Here is an 18,069-nt window from a genome sequence, read left to right as displayed (position 1 = left end):
AAACATGCTAGATAATTAAATTTAATCGCAGGCTTTTATTTTACATTAGCATGTGTGGCGGGCACACACACACACTCACTTGCAACCCCGGGAAATGACAGACTCTATTTGCTGTGGCCAAATTCAATTTGCCACCAAAGTCCTGGATCGCTTGGTCCTTGGGCAAACATTTCATTTCATCCGGTTTGGCTCAAAATTTTATTTGCTCGTGCCGCACACAATGGGAGTTCTCTTGAGAACTCAAATGCTCTAGACTCGGCAAACAATTTGCGGCTAGATAATTGCAAAAATTTAAGGATTTCGTTTCAGTATTCCTTTTTCCAACTTTCCATTGTGGCGGCGGCTCAGTCACAAGCGTTCTTCCCATAACAAGTTTAGCCTAAAAGTGTGCCAACATCCTTCGCATCTGCACAATCTCCCCGTTTTGGTCTGGTCTGGTCTGGCCTGGTAATCTGTGAGCCAATAAATTTATGCCGAAATATGTCTATTCTTTTTTTCCGGCTTGTCAAAATCTGGGTTCCACTTTGCCATGGGGATATAAATACAATTTGCAGGTTTTAATAACCGCAGCTGTCACCACATCGCCTAAGTGCATCGCATAAACCAGCTCGGAGTTAAAACACAGTTCCGGGAAAGTCCAAAAAGTGTGGAAAAAAGCAAATGGGAAATGGGGAACCACAATTTAGGATCAGAAACAGGAGCCGGAATAGAAATAGAAATAGAAAACGAAAACGAAACATAAGGCAGACGGCAAATAAACGCCACGGAAATGAGGATTTTTATGTGGCCCAAAGTGGAGCGACATAAATTGCTGGCAAAAAGTGCGCAAAAGTGTTTTGTTCTCACCCTCCGCTCCAGTAATATCCACGCATCCTAGACGGGCAAATAAATTTCTATTAAACACAAATGAGGAGCAGAAAAAAAGTTTTCCTAAGAAAGTAGAAAAGTTTTACACACATGGGGGGAAATGTTTTCCTCCCTTTTGGGAGAAGTTTGCGCCAACAATAATTATGTTGATTACAACAAAGAGTCAACTTTTGGCCTCTTCAATCTGCTGCTAAGTGTACTTCTTGCTGTTGTTAAGGGCTTAAGTAGGAAGCCCGTCAATATCCATAATTATATACATACATGCACGTTGTTTACGAGAATTACGGATATTATTCAACGCAGCTACCAAACTGTTGGCCATAAAACCCACTAGTCGGCTTACACTCGTTTAATCTGGGCTTCCTTGTTGGATATGGTTAGACCATATGAATTATTAACACACAGGTAGTGGCATATATTAAGGCTTGGACGGATGACTGGCTGGCATTTCAAAGTGGTTGCAATTAGATTTTGCACTTATCAATAATAATTCGCATTTTCGAACCCATTTGCACCGCCCACAGAGCATGCAATATCTGCCTGTGGTTTTCTCTCATTAATTAAAATCCTTGCATTTAGTTGCTGGCCAAATTCGAACTGGCCAGCGCTCTCCGCAACAATGCCAGCCGTCCTGGCAACACTGCTAATTATCCTAATTGCCGAGCCAGAGATAAAGGATCATAATTAGTTTGATAATTGGGTTTTAACATGGCGAACGGCTCGCCATATTGTTGTGCCACCCCCACAAAAACAAAGAAAAAACACCAGCTAAGCTGTCATTGTTTTCTATAAATTGGCCAGGAGCTGAACTACACTCCCGCCGGCCATCAATCAGGTGTTCCAAGGTGCGAGTATCTGTATCTACACGGCAGTCCTTGTTCGCCGGCAGCAATTTGAAAGTCGCGTCTAATCTTTGGCCTGTTGGCCCACGTGATTTGTTTGCAGCATCGCCGTTGCCGCGAGCAGCAAAAGCGGCGGGGCATAAATCAAAATGCCATTTTTGATAGTACTTCCCTTGGCCACCTGCCACCCACCCATCACCCCCCGAAACGCCCCTCGACGGCCACCTAAAACAATATATCAAATTGCTTTTGCATTGCGCGCATGTAACATTTTATTTAGATTTCAGCTCAAAGATTGCCCCCCGCCAGCATTGTCTGAGTGAAAATAAAAGAGGAAAAGCGGGCGGGAAATGCACCGGCAGCAGCAGCAGCAGCAACACCAGCGGCAGCAGCAGCCGCCCATTAATCATGTGTTGTGTGTGCTGAGGCCAAAACCGAAAGTCTAAGCCCGATCCAGAGACCCTCAGCCATTATCCCGATTCATAAACCATTATAGTTTTCCCTGTTCTCGGGCGAGCTCAGTGCTACATTCGTGGCAGAAAGGGTTGCGCAAATTTATGTGTTGCAATTATTTTCTTGAAATAACACTTAAAGTGATTTACGCGGCGGGCATGTGTGAGATCCGGAAAAATGGTCAAAGCGGGCCCGGCTCGACCCTTCTGCTGATGCGGCTGCTTATTCCGACTCATTGGTTTTCTGCGCTTTGCATCGCACTTAATAAGATTTGTTAGCAGCCCCAATCAAATTGGGATTCCCCGAATTTGAACAGGGGTCCCCTACAAATGGCCGGCCAAATTGCCGTTCATGTGTTCAATTTGTGGCTGACTTGGGTGACTTTAAGAGGGTCGCAGAACACCGAAATTCCCCAGTCACTTCCCCCCCAAAAAAAAAAGATTCCCGCCCCTTATTGGCAGCAGTGCATCGAAGGGGCGTGGCAAGTGCCGGCGGCATGTTTGCAGTTTGCTGTTTACCGTGCGCACACCACTTGCAACGAGTTGCGAAATGAGTCCGCTCGAGTGGAGCGCAGATCAAAGGAAACGCCCGCCGGCGGCGCACCATCCACCCGTTCAACCGCCCAGTCAGCCACTGGAGCACCCATTCCAGCGAATCACCTGGCGGCGGCCCCTTTCATGTGCACTTAATTGTCGCCTCCATTAGGCAAAGTCAGGCGCCCGAAAGTATGCAACCGGCAATAAATCCAATGCGCAAAATTATTACCTGTAATTGCGGCAGGCATAAAGCATAATTTAAAATTTATGTTTATGTTTCTGGCCGCGGGCAGCGTCCCTAAATTATCAGCCTAATGTGCTCGAAAATGCTGGCAATGTGTAAGCCAGGCAAATTGAATTGGGCCACAGCATCCATTAGCCACCCTAAACGCCCTAATGGACCCACATTTTCATGAACTTTCGCTTTTTGCTTCCTCCATTTGCAGACCTGCTACGAACTGGAGCGCTATCTGCGGGATGAGCCCAAGCTGCAGAAGAAGATGCACAGCAATCTGGACAATCCATGGGACATATTCTCCACACCCGCCCGCCTGCTCGAGGAGCTGAAGATCAAGGAGCAGCACCTGGACACGATCTCGACGACCTCCTCGGTCTCGTCCAACTGCTCGGGCACCTCGTGGGATAGCAATGGCTCCCAGGCACTGAGCTGCTCGGTGCTGGTCAAGCAGGAGCGGATCGACGAGGAGGACGACGACGTGGGCTGTGACGACAAGCTGAGCGTGCTGCTCGCAGCTCCGCCCTCGGCAATCTCCCCCAATCCCAGCATCGGCAGTGCGGGCAACATGACGCCCACCAGCATCAGCAACAGCAGCAGCATCAGCAGCAGCAATAGCCACAGCAATAGCAACGGCAACACCACCGGCAGCAGCAACATCATCGCCAGCCCGCTGAGCAGTCTGGGCAGTGGCAGCACCATCACAGTGAGTTCCCGCAACAGCTCGGCGCCGGGAATCAAGGTGCGCGTGGTCCAGGCCAAGAATCACCCGGGCAGCAATGCGAGAATGCACCTGGGGCATGTCCAGGACTTTGTGCTGCCCACGCTCACGCCGCCTTCTTCGCCAGAGTCCAACCTGCGCAGCCACAATTACGCCCAGCAGCTGGAGGCCAACGATTTGGCGGCACTGATACAGCAGCAGCAGCAGCAGCAGCAACAGCAGCAGCAGCAGCTCCATCCACAGCCCGGCAACTCCACACCCGCTACAGCAATCCTGCGCTTCACCAGCCAGAGCAATCCCACAATGACGCAACTGCAGCAGCAGCAGCAACAGCTGGCCGTCCAGCATTTGAGCATATCGCCACAGGCCCTTGGCCACAGCAACATCGGCAGCAACTCGCCCAAGAGCAGCAGCAGCAGTAGCAGCAACAGCAGCAGCAACAGCAGCAGTAGCAGCCACAGTAGCAGCAGCAGCATCAGCGGCAGCAGCGACCAGCCAACACACAGCAACATTCCGCGCAGCACCATCGTCCGCCTGACGACGGCCAACGGGAAGCCAGGAGCGGCTGGCATCAGTCTGGCCCGGGTCATCCAAATGCAGAACAACGGCAATGCCAATGTTGCCGCCGTGCTCAGTGCAGCAGCCAACAGCGGCAGCAGCAGCAACAGCAGCAGCAACATCAATGGCAGCAGCAACACCAGCAGCAATAGCATCAACACCGCGACGCCGCAGCAACAGGTGCTTTCGCAACGGTCGGAAAAGTCGGCGAATGGTGAGTTTGACTAGTACTTGACCCAGTTCGAAGCCTCATCCATGTTTTTTGTGACCCGCAGGCTCCTCGAAACCGCACCACCCGCGCCAGCATCACAGCGATCACAGCCCGGACGCCAAGCGGCGGATACACAAGTGCCAATTTCTGGGCTGCAAAAAAGTCTACACGAAGAGCTCGCACCTGAAGGCCCACCAAAGAACGCATACAGGTGAGTCGCCCCGAAAAATATGAATGCACTGAATGAGTGCGGTGAGAAGAAGTGTGTGCGATGTGTGTGCCACTGACAGATCCGAATTTCCAACTGCCACAGTCGGCAATTAAAAGCGTGTGCCCCGGGAAAGGGGCCGGCGAATCCCCAACGCACCTGCATCACCGCCAGCCCCTGCCCATGCCCCTCCTCCTACTCATCCACCGGTGCTCCTGCCCAATAAATCAGAGGCCTGCGACAACAATGTCCTCGGCAGAGTTCCCTGGGACAGGCAGGAGTGACATGTTGCATTGTTTGCGCGACACCGTCCTTTGTCCAGGCTCCACTTTCCACAGCCTTGCAGTCGCGGCGGGAAAACCAGGCAAAAACATGCAATGGGCTGGATGATGTAAACGATGAATGGAGCAGTGGCAGGAGCCGGGGAGGAACCAAACGGGGTTGGGGCACCGGCAATTGGGCACCAAAAACAACCTCATCGCCTGACAGCAGACGATGCTTGAAATTTCAATAAAAATCGCATAATTCAAACATGAAATATTGGTCACACACACACACACTCGTGCAGCGAGCGTTGAAATGTAATTTTATTACAACCACATTCGAACACGAGAGAGCAAATCTATTGATTTGGGCTCCACTCGGTTGGTTGTGTGCGTGTGCGCTTACAAGAGCTTTGCCAGCGAACACTTAACCCATAAAATAGAAAACCAAAATCCATTTCAAGTTCTGCCAAAAAGTGGGCAAAAAAAGTTTGCAGTTGCTGGCGAACAACATTTGTGCGCATTCAGTTAAAACTTGTGCACTCAAAAAAAAATGTATGGAGGGTTTTGAATGGTTTTTCCTAATTTCAAAAGAGTTTAAGTTCAATTGATAGCTAGGGGAACATTTTAGCAAACCCACAAATTAGACATATGTACCACTAAGTTTCAGTTCGTAACCCCATGAAAACTGAGAGCTATGCCTGATTTTTCCATCTGCACAACTAGGAGCTTGCTTTATGAGTTGTGGTAGATTCATTCTTTGTTTTGGCTTGTCAGTTTTCGGCTTGGGGCACCGCAGGGGTGGCACCAACAAATCATTTGGCACGCACTCAAATGCCAGGCAAATGATTTTGCAATGCCGTTGCCAAACCATTCATATCCAAGAGAAGGCTGACTTTCTGGAGCGGTGCCGAATCGATGATACCCTGGATAAAGAGCTGCCTGTATGTGTGGGTTTTTGTTTACTTATGCATGCAAGTGTTCCCAAGTCGCATTTTGTTCTTTGCCAGCCCAGCCCATGTTTGGTCCGCAAATGAAATTCAGGCCTCGCAAATTTCTCACTCAAGTCGACAATGGTTATGGCCATGTCTATGTGGGTTTGTTTGTCCAGTGCCCGAATGTTGGTCAAAGCTGCTCGGTTACTGCCGAAATGGCCCCTTGAAGGCGTGGCCATCACAGAGGGCGCATAAGGAAGATTCATGTGCAGCTCAAGGCTTAGGCCCATCCTGCCACTTTGTGGCGAGTGTCAACAGCAGCAACTTTCTGTGACGGCCGCAGGATATTGCTCAATTTATAAATTTACTTTGGCCCCGGGCCGCTGGGGCTTAACATTTTAATTAACATCGAATTCCGGACCTGCTGCCGCTGTTGTTTGCCCTTGCCACAGGAAAGCCAAAAGCCTTTGGCCCAATAAAAATCCATAACAGTCAAAGTTTTTGCTCATAACTCTCAGTTTATCTTGGGCAAAACCGAAGCCGAAGCCAAACTTAACTGAATACAAGCGCCCTTCCTGCTGTTGGCGCCTTGTTTTGTTGCCTCAACAGCTTTAAGTGTTAATTTTGCCAGGAAAAGTTCTATAGTGTTCCTTGAACCTGAGGAGTTTTTAATTAATTACACATGTTCAACTACTGGCAAGTGCAGCGGGGCAGATAGGGAAAACCCCGGTGAGACCAATAAATCAAAAGCCAAGGTGTTGGCCCGACGATAAGATTGAAACATTTGATTTGGCACCGAAAAACGGAAAAGCTCGGGGAAAAACGGGCAAAAAAAAAGAATTTTATGAATGGTGGGGGGGAGCCGGGCGGAAAAAGGAAAACGTAATTATTTTAATGATACCATGGAGACCAGGCGAGGTTTTTTAAATTAAAGAAAACCTAATGAATTACGTTTTTTGCATGGCAAATGAAGCTCAGCTCGGCAGAGAATTTCATTAGAGCGCCTAGATGGAGGATTCTTTAAATGTTGTCGCATTTGAAAAGCGGACGCATGCGAATAATTGATGACGAGCTATTATTTAGTTGCCAAACAGTGTCCTTGAACATTTTCCGGGGGAATTTGGGCGGAACAGACAGTGAAATTAATTTGATTTGGGTTTTCGAGCGCACTTCCTGCATTTCCTCCTGTGGCTTTTGCCATCTATCCATTCCCATTGCCATTTCCATTTGCATTTCCATCTGCCCGTCGCCATTTAATTAGAAACCCATTCGAGCACACTGGCCACACACACACATACACACCGAACAGATATAGATACGTATATATATATATTTATCGGCCCAATTGAATATCAATTAAAGCGACATTTGGCGAAATAAAATCCTCCTCGCAAACTTTGGCCACAAACGATTTCAATTAGTTAAACGCAGGCGACTATAAAAGTGCCAGAGTGGCATGCAAGCAGAGTCTGGAAAAGCCGGGAAAGCCGGCAAAACCAGGAAAAGCGCCGAGACGCCGAAGCCGTTAAGAAAAGATTACAAGTGCAATCAAGTGAAAAGACGCAAACAGACCATAAAAATTGTGTTGAGTGCAAAAGCCGAGAAGGCATCGAGCAGCTCCATAAAAAGGCGAGCCACCGAGGAAAAGGGATTCCTCAGCCATTTCCCGACCGCCCGCTTCCCCACCCACCCCCGCTTTTCCACATCGCATGTCCCGCCGGTGCATTCTTTCCTATTGCCGGGCGAAATTAAAACCCAGCGCCAAGTGAAATTTATAAAATATTAACTGGCTCCATTCGCTGCTCCTTTTTCTCCATTTTTTTTTTTTTTTTGCTAAGCGGTTGCATTGGCGGTCCTCCAGCGTGGCCGCCTCCTTATTGCCTTTAAACAAGTTACAAGTGCTGGCTTTATGGCCTGCCAGTGCCACAGAATCGCAGCTGAAACTATCAATATATATATATGTGTATATATGCGGACAAACGGCTGAGGTTAAGTTTTAACTGCGTTCGGCTCAATAAATTAACATGGCGACGTCTCGGCGCGATTGGAGGAAATAAAAGCAGGCGAAAATCGCTTAACCCAGTTGCCGATTGCCTGGCTGGCTGTTTGGCTTTTTGGCGTTTTGGCCCGAGCCCGTGGAGCTGCATCGCGGCTAACAATGTCAGCTCAGATGACTTGCCATGAAAACTAATTAAAGGGTTGCCGCTGCATTGGGCGGAAAAACGCGAAAGCGGAAAACCATCTTGCTCCACATGCGCGGTCATTGCATACACGTACTTTAGGGCCCGGCCCGTTGAAATGGCCAATATCCAGAGCCTGAGTAATGGCCAACTATTGGGCCAGGTCCGCCGGGTGCTTCAAAGAGGGTAGGGAAAGGGTATGCCGATTGTCTGTTAATATCGTATATATGAATTATGCTAAGTAAATTGTATATTTTAATCAATAGGCAAATTAGATTTAATCGTAGAAAACATATTTCCCAAAGCTAAACTCGTTTGGTAAGACCAACATACCACACACAGCCCTTTATTAACAACTCTCATATTTAAATTCTTTAAAAAGAGGGTATCCAATTAGTCAGTTATTGGCGCATCGCCTACGTTTTGTTGTTGGCTCGTTTCGGTTTCATTTCGTTTTTGGTTTCGTTTCGTTTTGCCGGGCCACTTCAATGGCCAGATAACACGGCCATTTTGGGTGCTTTATCGCTGCTTTTGGCCCTCGGATTGCCGACCGCCTGCTGCCAGCTCTTTTGCCGTTTAAATGCACTTCAATACGAGACTCTTGGGGGTCGCATCCTAGATCTCTGGGCCTGCACTTTGTGCATTTGACGCTGATTTACACAGCCAGAGAGGAGCGGCAGGATGACTGCAGGGATGGCCAGAAACAGAGAAAAACTGATAAAGAGCGAGAGGAGTGTAGCCAACAAACTGCCAAAGACAACGATGTGTGTGCGAGTGTGCATTCCCTTATTTATTGCCAAATGCTTCGATTCCCAAACAGTTCTGACAACATGCCAAAGTCCAAGTGGCTGTCACCCACACTCGCTGCCATTAGATGCACCTATGTACATACAGCACTTTCCAACACAATCGGCATTCACCAAGGTATTCAACAACGAAATCAACAACATATTTAGCTAAAGAATAGAACCAAGGAAATGAGCAACATTTTCTTAAAGAGGTTTCACTGTATGAACCAAACAAATCAAAAACATATTTATCTAGAAAACTTAATATATATATTAGTATAAATTTAATAGTATATTCACTAATCATTTTTAAAAATGAATTACCAACACCTTGACTAATAAATTCACCAAAATTCCTTACATGCTATAAAAAACTTAAAAGTTTAAAACAAGTATGATCAATACGAGGGCGTTCACGGACAAATTTATCAAGAACTCACCAACACATATCCAGTGGCACACGCACAGTTGCGACTTGAGCTATGGCCAAGTGTAAACAAATGGAAATTAAGACAGCCGGCAAGTCCGAGCTCCGGTCAACGGAAGGGTTGGAAAGCTGGGGAAAATGGTAGCGGGAAAATGGCAGCGGGCAAATGGGAGGAAAGCCGCAAGTGCATAATGTGAAATTGAGCACGGAAATATCACACATTTCCGCATGCATTAAGTTTTAAGCCAAGTCTATGTGTGTGTGTGTGAGTGTGTATGGTATGCGATACAAAGTTTTCCACTCAGCTTTATGCATTTTTCTTGGCTGTCGTCGTCTACTTGCCGGTTATCTCGCTCCATTTTCCATCTTTTTTTTTTTCTTCTCCAGCGGCAGCAACGGCGGCAATTTCCTGCCTCGGCTGCTGTTTGTCTTTTAAACTGAAATAATTTTCCCATTTTTTCTTCTTTTTTTTTATTTGGGGGTTCGGGCCGGGTTTTCGTATTTTTTCAGTGTGTTCGTTCTGGCACTGGCCGGCTTTACGCCCCGCTCTATTCAGGTCGTTCTCGCTCTGGCCCTCGCATTTTTAGGTTCCTCTTCGTTTTTTGTTGCTTTGTGTGAAATTACAACTTCTGCATTTCCTTTTCCTTTCGGCTGGCTGGTTTTCACCATGGCTCTGTTTCTGCTTTTGATTCTGATTCTGGTTTTGGCCCTGGCTCTGGCTCTGGCTCTGGCTCTGGCTCTGTTTCAGTTTCTGTTTCTGGTTCGGGATCCTGCTCTGGTTGGCTTTTGGCGCTACTCGGCGGCTTGTATCCTTTGAGGCTTTTGGCACGCATGAAAAATGTTGGCAAAGGACCGCGCTTGGCACACCGTCGACGCCGACTTTAGCATCTTTTCGTTCCGTTTCGTTTTGGTTCGGTTTTAATTTTACAGTTTTTCATTTTTAATTGTCTTAAATTCCTGACTGCTTGTGCGTTTTGCCCGCTTCACCCGCTCTTCCCACCCCGCCCTCTGTTTACTCGTGTTTTACTTTATGCATATTTCTCGTCCGTGGAGCGCGCCAGCGTCGAAAAAGTTTTTTCATTTGGCAGGCGCGTGCTAAATAAAAAATGTTTCCCCAAACTCTAGCCCTTTTTTCCTCCCAGAGCACGCATATTTATGCGCTTTATTGTTTGTGCTGCAGCAGCGAAGCAGCGGTGAAATTGCAGCCACTTTCCACTGCGGCAGTTTCTAGACACTGGAAAAAATGTTCTTGATTCGAAAGGATTCGGGATATTTGCTCTTAACATAAGCGGCGATTCTTTGCGGGAAAATGGTGCCTGATCACCATTGATATATTGTATTATATACAGTATAAAACCGAAATAAGTAAACTAGAATGCAAAACATAATACCAATGGTATACAATTGAAGAATATTCCCTGGAACTATGATATGTTATATGTTTTTTGTGCACAATTTAGTTTTGCCATTGTGAATGTAACTTATTTAATAAGAGTTTTCCGCCCTTCCTTCCCGTTGCAGGTGAAAAGCCGTACAAGTGCTCCTGGGAGGGCTGTGAATGGAGGTTTGCGAGGAGCGACGAGCTGACCCGCCACTACCGCAAACACACAGGTGCCAAGCCGTTCAAGTGCCGCAACTGCGATCGCTGCTTCTCGAGGTCCGATCACCTGGCGCTGCACATGAAGCGCCACATGTGAGGCGAGATTTAAGCAGGGCCATCCGGAAAAGCCGGGAAATCCAGAGGCGGAGTGGAGGAGGAGGAATCCAGCGGAAACTGTGTGCCATCAAGGAACGATGAAAAACTTGCGTAACGCTAATCAAAACCACTTTATTCGTGGAGCATAGAGGGGTGGGAAAGTAATCAAGGAAAAAACCAACTAGGAAAACATCACAACACAAGCACAAAGATGGAAATTCAAGTTCTCTGATTCCGATTGACATTTGTGTTGCCATTATTGTCGCCGTTATCGTTTTCGTTATCGTATGGTTATCGTCGTTATCGTTTCAATTGCAAATTCGATTTGTTTCAATGCCTTGTTAAGAATAAGTTTAAGCTTTAGCAGCCTGATCGCATTTCCCCATTCACACCTAGCATTTAGCCGCAAGTTCTGAACAAACAGCAAAAATTGTGTACAATTTACCAAAGCTAAGCTGATTTCTTTAATTAGTAAAGCAGCGACAAAAACCCAGCATTTGCTAGGAAAAATACAAAAAAATAGTAACTTAATTAAAAATAATATTTTTGTTTTCATAATGTGAACACTGCCAAAATGAAAATGTAAAAAAAAAGCAAACAAAAAAAAACAAAAAAACTAAAAGCTAGAAAAAATATATGTACATGTAAAGAATTATGATAAGTAATTAGTTTCATATGTCAGCATCAGTAAATAGAAACACAAATACAAGAAAAAAGTAAAAGTGCAAAATATGTTTTAAACAAAACGAGAGAAAACAGAAAACGTTGAAAATGCTTATTTTCTTAATTTAATTTTAAATGTATTTTAAGTGTTGCCTAGGTCTGAAAATTTTCACATTTCACCGCACCACTCAAAATTGGAAAGCTATAAACATAAAGTTTATGGAATGCCTAAATTAAATTTAATTGATATTCGGAATATGACATAAATGCAATTTGGTTGCTCTGTTTTTAATGAATATACGTAATTATTTAATGTAAACAATTTCTCTTATGCATTGCCTAAGTGATGAAAAGTATTACGAACACATTTTGATACGTTTAACTAATTTAATCAAAATTTGTATTCTCAATCGAAAATCGAAACAAAATTTACCTTCGACTTAACATACAAATTCTTCTTTACGTGCCTCATTAATGTTAATTTAATCAAATCAATCAATTCCTTTTTAGCTAAGCCCATATTTTTTCGGAACCCTCTTGATTTGCGGTAGACTTAAAAATTTCATTGGATCTTTTATTTTTTTTATTGCGTGCTGCTTCTTATTTTGTAGTTTATCATTTCCTCATTCTTGTTTACAATGATTTGTTTATTTTTAATTATTTTTAAATAAAGAAAAAGTATGTGAAAAGCGATTGTTTCCACGGACTTATCATTTTACACCAGCACCCCTCAGCAAATGAAACACGACATCAAAGTATACAACGTTGATCGAGATATCGGTCAATCATTATGGTTTGTGTGATGAGAAATTCTGTGATCCAGAGAACAACAACAACAAAATAGCTAAGGCAAAGAAAAATAATGGGAAAACCAAAAACCAATGACAGCAGGCAATCAACTGCAGCACACATGCACTAAAAATGCTATAGAAAAACGTATATGGGGCTTATGGTGGGGAGAAGTCCTCTCCAATTGTTCCCAAGAAAGAGGAGCATAAAAGTTTAGAAAGCTCTTCATATATATATATATAAATGTTTATGTACATACAAACACGAAATACAGTTTGACTCCTTTTCTAGCTTTATTCTCACTGATTGTCGATGATGGGTAGAGAATTTGGACGATTTCGACTGCAATCGTGGTCGATATCAATATGTACGGTGTTGCTTGTGCTTTGTGTCATTTGAGTGTTATCGTATTTGTATGTATCTGTATATCAATCAGATCAACTCGCCACAAAACGGATAATCCCAATAGACCCCATGGGGTCCTTCCAGTTCCAGAATCCCGTTTGGCTTCCAAGCGAAAATTGCACTGAACAATACTTAATGAATACGTGAAAATCCAAATCCAAATCCAATACCAATACGATGTGTCAAAAATGCTTCAATCAGTTTAGTCTAACTTTTGAGAGAAAACCGAAAACGAACAAAAAAAAACAAGAGCAGTAAAATAGAAATCCCCAATATATAAAATATTTTGTATAGAAAACCTTTAAACTAAAATCGAAAGCGTAAGGCAAATTTAGATCCTAAAGCAGATATTCGATAGTCACGAGCGCAGAGTGAGCGAGACAGTATAGATATGGATAAACAAGAATATATATATATATATATGTATTTTACAACCGAAGAAGTGTATTTTAAAATGAGAAAATTAAACAAAATTATTGTGTAAAAAGGTAAAACAAAATGAAAGACTGGTCAACGAGGTGTTCCGCGTTTATGCAACAATTGCAAAATAGAAAAAGTAAACAAATATATATATATATATACATATATATATGTACACGTACGAGTGTAAGAGATTTCGAACCCGAAGGATTAAGCTACTGTACTCCCAATCGCATATAGTGTTCGATGTGCGAGCCCATTAGAGCGATTAGTTTAAGACCCACTCGATCATTTCGATTATCCGATTCGGCAGCAAAACTACGCATACGTAAGAGGGAAGGCCTTGCCGCGATCCCGCAATTAAAGTTAATGAAGTACGAATTTTAAGTAACGCTGAATGTGAGTCTAGAGAGTACTAAACCGAAACTATGGATATATTTTAGTGTCTACACTTGAGCATTTTACATCGGCTAACTACCCGGGGTCTGCCTTTGCGAAGTCAACCATCCGGCAGTTTGGGGGCTCTGCTGCTGAGGGAAAATCTATAAACATTTTCTACAGATTTACAGCCGAGCATAACAAGCAAAGGCAAGCGCACAGAGGCCGGAAGTCAGAAGTCACAGGGCAGGAAAATATTTGGCAGCAGGCACACATAAAAATAAATAAAGTATACTAAAACTAGAGTAAATACATTTTAATTTCGTTTAGAGTTTCGTTTGCAAATGTGCTTAGCAATTTTCCCGTTCCTCCCCCGTTGCCAGCTTCCCCCACATTTCCCCCCACCCGGAAGCGGAATATCATAAGCGTTTAGTTTAAGAGTAGACTAAATGGCGCAGGGCCAAGCTTAGTATAGCAGAAATATATGGAAGGAGATAGGCATATACACACACACACATACATGTATGGGGTCGGAAAATGGGAAATGGTATCGGTAACGTGGGCAAGGGTGTGACAGGGGGGTAGGGGATCTGGTAGTCTGGGGAGGGAAAGGAGTAAAACATTTTATGTAGGCAAATAAGGGCATAACTCGTAAAAGATTTTGTGTATAGTTTAGTGAAATGAATTAGTTTAATGTTAAATGAACTCAAAAGGAAACTACATAAAAATATATGAATATATACATCGGATATGGTATTAAGAGAATATACTTAGTGCGTATGGCGAACCTATTTACTTGGCAGTTGTGTGTGTGTGTTTGAGTGTGTGCGTGTGAACTAAATTGATGTGTATCTGTCGAAAGGACGAGTCCGTCGAGAAGAAGTCAGTTTTTTGGAAGGATTATGCAAAGCATCTACAAATTAAGGCACAGCATTATAAATTACAACTAATGAAGTACGTTTATTTGAGCTACAAACGCACGAACGGTTACTAAAGCTAGAACGGTGATGGAATGCAGATGAGGCGGAGGTTATAGGTCATAGGCTTAGGGAAGTGGGGGCTACTCACCTGGTAGTAGACATTTTGGGGGGGCAGCAAGTGGTGATTACTTAGGACTTTTACGCGATAACTCGGTTTAGCCCTTCCTCGTTTCTGTACATGATCGCAACCCCAGGCATGCATTCATATTTGTAATTGTAATCGTAAGGCAGTGTAATTGATATCAAACATAAGCAGAAAGAAAAACTACAGAAGTAACGAGGAAAATTCACAAGTTTCGGCACAGGAGAACCCAATTGAAAAATACATTTTAGGAGTAAGTAAATCAAAAAAAAAAAAAATAGTAAAACCAAAAAATAATAATTGTATTTAATGCTTGTGCAAAACAGAAAAATTCTTAGCTAATAGCAAATAGCGAAAAATCTAATTGTCAGTGTTTAATTACTATTATTGATGTGCATTCGATGTGTGCTTAGTTCACAAAACAAACATCCCGTTTACCCATTTCCCGATTTTCCACGTTCCTACAAGTCCCACAAATTGACAGTTGTATTTTTTACGATTGATTGTTTTTAGCGCTTCGCAAGTCAAACAGAAAATTAAAAAAAAAACTATATAAAATAGAGCTAATAACTGAACTCGAAAATGATTTCGCAGCTGACACGAAATGTTTGCATAGATTATGAGTTGATTAACTGCGCGAATAATTAATAGAATTTAATTCGATAAGCATATTTTCAGCCTCGCCCGCGCCCCTTAGCCACCTAGATTATATAATTATAGCAAAAGCAGAAGCGAAAACAAAACAAAATTATTGATCATTAAACATTATGAATTATTATTATTATTATTATTATGGCTTGTTTGTTGCGGCTTTTTGTGCATCTCCATTCGGAAATCATTTTGTATGGGGTATCAAATTATAAGAGAATCTAGAAAATAATAAACACAGAAAACATAGCAGAAACAATTGGGCACACAAAGGCCAAAAAAGAGAAAAAACAAAGGAGGACATTTCTTGTACTTAGGTTTAGTTTATTATACAAAACGAGAATAACAGCGGCCGATTGAAGCCAATAATAACAGCTAAAAGTGAATAAGTGAGGAGGCGAAACAAGATCCATCAACATTAGAAAAACGTTATTTTTATTCTTGTATAAGTATAAACCGAAGGCATTTTTCCACGTATGACAACTATTATTGTACGTAACTTGATATTTTGATGAGAATTTCTGTGAACAAAGCAAAAAAATAAAAAAAAAAAAATCCCAAAAAAAAACTGAAATATAGAAAAAATTAAAAAAAAAGAAAAAAACATATATAAATCGCTCTCATTTCCATGGAGGGTTGGCATTGTAAAGCTGTTGTCGCATTTAAATGATGTTGATTTTGGCCTGTCCACTGGCCTGAATATATTTAACATTTGTGATTGCAGGCGGCATTCGGCAAACAGTTCACATCATTAGCCCCACGGGAACGGGTTGATGGCATCCGTACCATAGACAACAGCTCGAATCGCTGGCAATCTGCATAAATGACATTAAAGGCCCGGCGGCGCAAGTTGGTGTATTAATTTTTAATTATATTTTTATGGCAAGTGGGCATCAACAAAAGTGTCCTGGCCCTTGGCATTTCGTCTGCATTAAGCCCGTGTTATGTGTTTATGGATCGTGGAGCGTACTTATAGTAAATCACAATTTGCCCGGGCTAATTGGATTGTCAGTCATTTTCGGGTCAGCTGGAAAGTGTGCTGTCCTGAATTTAAATCAATTTTTCCCGCTGGCCAAAAACTTTGTTTTTTGAGAAACTTTGAATGGGAAATCGCTTAGACTTTGTTTCAGTCTGCTAATGAAGATTCGCAGAGACACACACACATGGCAGACGCCCGGTGAAAGATGGCCAACGACAAAAGTGCAAGCAAGTTTGTTTCGTCCTTTTTGAGCCCGTTTCTCTTAATTTTGGCCCGCAGACGTAACTCTTTTATTTCCATGCAACGCCATGCAAGTCCAGATCCTGAAGAGACCCAAAGGCCGAAAGGACGAAACGAACCGAAGGTTGAAAAACTTTTCATCTTCTTCATTTTCTTGATTTTGTTGTGTGCTGCTGCTGCTGCAGCGAAACTTCTAATTACATACATGACCTGCACACAGAAACAAACACACACACACACACATACATATATGCGAACATGTAGAGGGGCCGAGAGCAATGCACTGCGAGAAATCTGTGGGTGCATCCTTACCCAAGCTGGCTGGGGAATTCCCGCTGCTCCTTTCCCTTTTCGTGGCCCCAAGTTTGCCCGCTGCATCTTTATCAAAATTGTTTCTAAAGTTCAAACCACTTTGCGAGCGGAGCGCAGGGAATATGACTTTTAAAAAGTTTTCCCGCTTTCCCGAAGGGGGTGGGGGGTGGTTTTTCCCAACCCTCGGCAGACATGTTGTATGTTGCTGCTGCTGCTGCTGCTGCTTTTGTGGCTGATATGTGGAGCCGTGGCTGCTATGCCCTGCACAACATTTGTAGCTTGTCAAAGTGGCTCAACACGCCCGGCATGTTAACTTATTTTGCTGATTTTCCTGCCTCGGCCAACTTGCATCAGCTAACTAGTAGTCCTGCGGCGAAGGAGTAGTGGGGAGTTGGGGGATTAGGGCCAACATGCAAGGTGAACACACAGGACGGATTGATGACCAACTTGGTACCCTGCAACTACAACAATTGAGGTAAATGACATGCTGTTACAATAACTAATTAGAAAGATATACATCATCATTTGTGTTCCAGGTATAACTAAGGAATTTGCTTATATTTCTTAACTAAAAATTAACATATCTTTTTATTGCTTTCTTGTTTTTAGAGCATTATTCATTAAATTCCAGCAATACAACTTTTATAGTAGTTTAGTATAGTACTCAATAATCTTACCAATTATTATTTTGTTAATAAATGAATTTCAATACTTTAGAGTAGAATTCGGATTAATACACACTCAAAAAGAATGTTATTAACTCTATGTTAGTAACTTTGTTACTTAATATATTAAGAATTAATGCATCCCACTTTAAAATTGTATACCTAATATCATGCTTTTGGGTGAGCTTTTTGCCTTAAAGAGGAAAACGCTAAAACCCCAAATACATTTCCACATAGAGCACAGTTTATTCGCCACTTTTCCTTGGACAGGACTCTTCCCCAAGTTCATTTGCAAACAAAGCTCTTGCTCTGTAGTCGCTTTTTGTATAAATTACAGGCAGAATTCAGCTCAGCCCGGCATATGAGTGCTTGTGTATTTCAGGAGTGCTCTTGCAACGTGTTGGGCTCGGAAAATGGTGATGGTGCGCAATGCGCATCCTTAAAGTCAGAAAGACCCAAGGCGCTTTTAGCGCCACAGCCACACAGGGAGTGAACGAATGCAATTTCTTTCGTTTTAGCCGCCACAAAATTGCCACCAAATCAATATTATTAGACACGACAAGGAAAAGCAGCGGAAAACGTGTGGGA

At 43.3% G+C, this 18,069-nt stretch overlaps 1 protein-coding gene across 1 annotated transcript in view; it reads left to right on the top strand.

Moving 5' to 3' along the window:
- LOC6733927 (Krueppel-like factor luna) overlaps positions 1-15,817 on the top strand; it is a 114,564-nt gene extending 98,747 nt beyond the window's left edge. Inside the window, exons 3-5 of the mRNA XM_016182313.3 lie at positions 3,145-4,426; positions 4,488-4,634; positions 10,746-15,817. Of these exons, the coding sequence (XP_016026981.1) occupies positions 3,145-4,426; positions 4,488-4,634; positions 10,746-10,921 (1,605 nt within the window). The 3' untranslated portion in view covers positions 10,922-15,817. The remainder of the gene's footprint in view (positions 1-3,144; positions 4,427-4,487; positions 4,635-10,745) is intronic.
- The last annotated feature ends 2,252 nt before the right edge of the window (positions 15,818-18,069 follow it).

This window comes from Drosophila simulans, chromosome 2R (genome assembly GCF_016746395.2).
Source record: "Drosophila simulans strain w501 chromosome 2R, Prin_Dsim_3.1, whole genome shotgun sequence".
Lineage (NCBI taxonomy): Eukaryota > Metazoa > Arthropoda > Insecta > Diptera > Drosophilidae > Drosophila > Drosophila simulans.
The sequence above is the reverse complement of the archived record's forward strand: the minus strand, read 5'-3'. Positions and strand labels throughout refer to the sequence as shown.